The sequence below is a fragment of the Buceros rhinoceros genome, unplaced genomic scaffold (genome assembly GCF_000710305.1).
Source record: "Buceros rhinoceros silvestris isolate BGI_N320 unplaced genomic scaffold, ASM71030v1 scaffold26477, whole genome shotgun sequence".
Taxonomy (NCBI): domain Eukaryota; kingdom Metazoa; phylum Chordata; class Aves; order Bucerotiformes; family Bucerotidae; genus Buceros; species Buceros rhinoceros.
The window spans coordinates 5,532-7,672 of NW_010421939.1; the positions used below are offsets into that span (position 1 = coordinate 5,532).

The following is a 2,141-nucleotide window of genomic DNA, read 5'->3' on the forward strand; positions in this document are numbered from 1 at the left end:
AACCACCCCCCCGGGGTTTTCTGCCCAGCCAGCGCACGGCAAGTCCCCCCACCTGGTGTGAGGCTGCTCTGGACCCAGCGCCGTGCCGGTGTGGAATTCTTTCCTTCCTCCAGCCTGGGCTTCTTCACAGACGGTTTCAGACCTCTCCGAAGGTCTGAGAACATCTGGAGGTGGGAGGACATCCCTACTCCTGCAGCCTTGTTCCAGCTGAGTTCCAGGAGATGCTCCTCGATGGGGCAGAGGGTTTTTCTAACATGATGTAAAAAGGGCTTTTCCATTTGGTCATTAACGAGGAGCTGAACTGTGTCACGTCAAAAACAGACGTTGCTGAGAAAACGGAGCACCCGACTGCGTGCTGGGCTTTACAGTAAATCACACGGGCACTGGGACAGCCAGCCCACGGGGTTTCTGCAGGATGACGACGGCCGTGTCTGCATGGCTGCCTCAACGCTGGGGAGATGTAGTCCACAGGGACAGCTCAGAAACTGCTGTATTTCATGCTGCAGAGAGGGAAAAGATAAGCAGCGACGCTTGGGGTGGTGGCGGGGAGAGCGTTTGCTCTGTGGTTTTTACTGGAACTTCATGTGCTGCAGGAGAGGCAGATACTGGTCTCATCTGGGCCTCCCCAGGCCTGTTTTTCTGGGGGAGCTCCTCCTGTTTTCTACAGTCCTCACTGGGATGGAAAGAAGTCATTAGGAAACGTGGGGGTGACACAGTAGAGCCCCGGCAAGCTCCTGCCGATGGTGGCTGGTGGCAGAGGTGAGCTGGCACCTCTCCCCACGCCGTTTCCTACAAAAACAAGCTCTGCGCTGGGGGTGAGGGCAAATCTGAATCACTGCCTTGAGGCAAAAAGGAGGGAAGATCTTGGGGGATAAGATTCTCCTGCATGGTCTCCAGGAAACCCTGGTGGCTGAGAGGCTTTGGGACCTGTGGGAGATGCTTGCATCCCTCTTCCTAAGAGCCACCAAGAAACACAGCTGGGACCACCTGGGATTTACACCTGAGCCCACTGCTGGGAGGCTGCACCTCCTGCCATTTCCCCAGGAAAAGTCCTACCAAAGGTTTCTAGACCTGAGGTGGGTGCCATGACGTGCACCCGTCTGCAGGCTTTGGTCAAGAGCTGCTGAGCTTTGCTTCCTTCCGGACTGCCCTGGTGTCACTGAGACTTCTCCAGGCTGGTCCCACCACTGCCATCAGGCTTCTCCCAGAACCAGCATCCCCACCGGACTGGGACTGCAAGGTCCTTCCGCTGCTCGAGGTGGCCCCGTTCCATGGGGTGACGTTGCACTGCGCTGGCTCTGCTTGTGCCCACGGAAAGCCCGGAGTCTTCAATCAGGATTCGGTCGTCACGCACAGCGGTGCCCGACCTGGGAGGACACCAAGGCTGGTGCAGAGGAAGACTGTCTTCAGGGAACGGGGAGGAAGAGCAGAGGAAGGCAACGCTTCCCCGCTGGCGTCCTTCAGGGTTGAGGATGTGGGGCTGAGGGCTTGGGGTCCCTCCTCTGGTTCTGGGGACGGACCCATGGGGTGGGCATGGGGCAGGGTTTGCTGAGGTTCAGTGCGACCTGTGTTTCCACCCGCTGGCAGTTGCCGGGCCAGGACATGGTGGATAACCCAGAGCCTGAAAACGCCCTTAGATAATCTGTTCCATTTTCAACCGATTTATTTCGCGCCACCCAAGCTGGCCCCAATCTGTGGATTACCAGGGTGGGTCCAACACTGCTGATGGCTTCTGCAGTTCCACGGGCACCCTCCCTCCTCTGGCCGAGCCAGCATGGGGCGGGGGGCGGGGATGGTTGCTCTGGGCTCCCCGTGCCTCCCTGCCTGCCTCAGCCCTTCTCTCCGCTCTCCTCCCAGGTATGGACCACAGGGCGAGGGAGACAGTGCTGGGCATCCTGGGGAAGGCAACGGTGCTGCGGATCCCCCCCGAACTCCAGGACCTCACCCTGCGCTTCGGGGAGGCCGTCTGGAAGCGGGAAACAGAGGACCCGAGGAGCAAGCTAGTCCTGCTCAAGTACTCGGACGGCAGTTACATCAACTACAGGCAGGAACGGATGCGCTTCCACGAGCTGGACTTTTCGCTGGAGCTCCTCAACACCAGCCGGCAGGACTGGCAGGTCTAAGAGACCAGGCGCCGGAAG

General features: G+C 59.4%; 1 protein-coding gene across 1 annotated transcript in view; it reads left to right on the forward strand.

The window, feature by feature from the left end:
- Positions 1 to 740: 740 nt before the first annotated feature.
- The window catches only part of LOC104496728 (signaling lymphocytic activation molecule-like), a gene marked incomplete at its 3' end in the record, with an annotated part of 3,529 nt that continues 2,128 nt past the window's right edge, over positions 741 to 2,141 (forward strand). Inside the window, exons 1-2 of the mRNA XM_010139888.1 lie at positions 741 to 759; positions 1,858 to 2,117. Coding sequence (XP_010138190.1) covers positions 741 to 759; positions 1,858 to 2,117 — 279 coding nt within the window. The remainder of the gene's footprint in view (positions 760 to 1,857; positions 2,118 to 2,141) is intronic.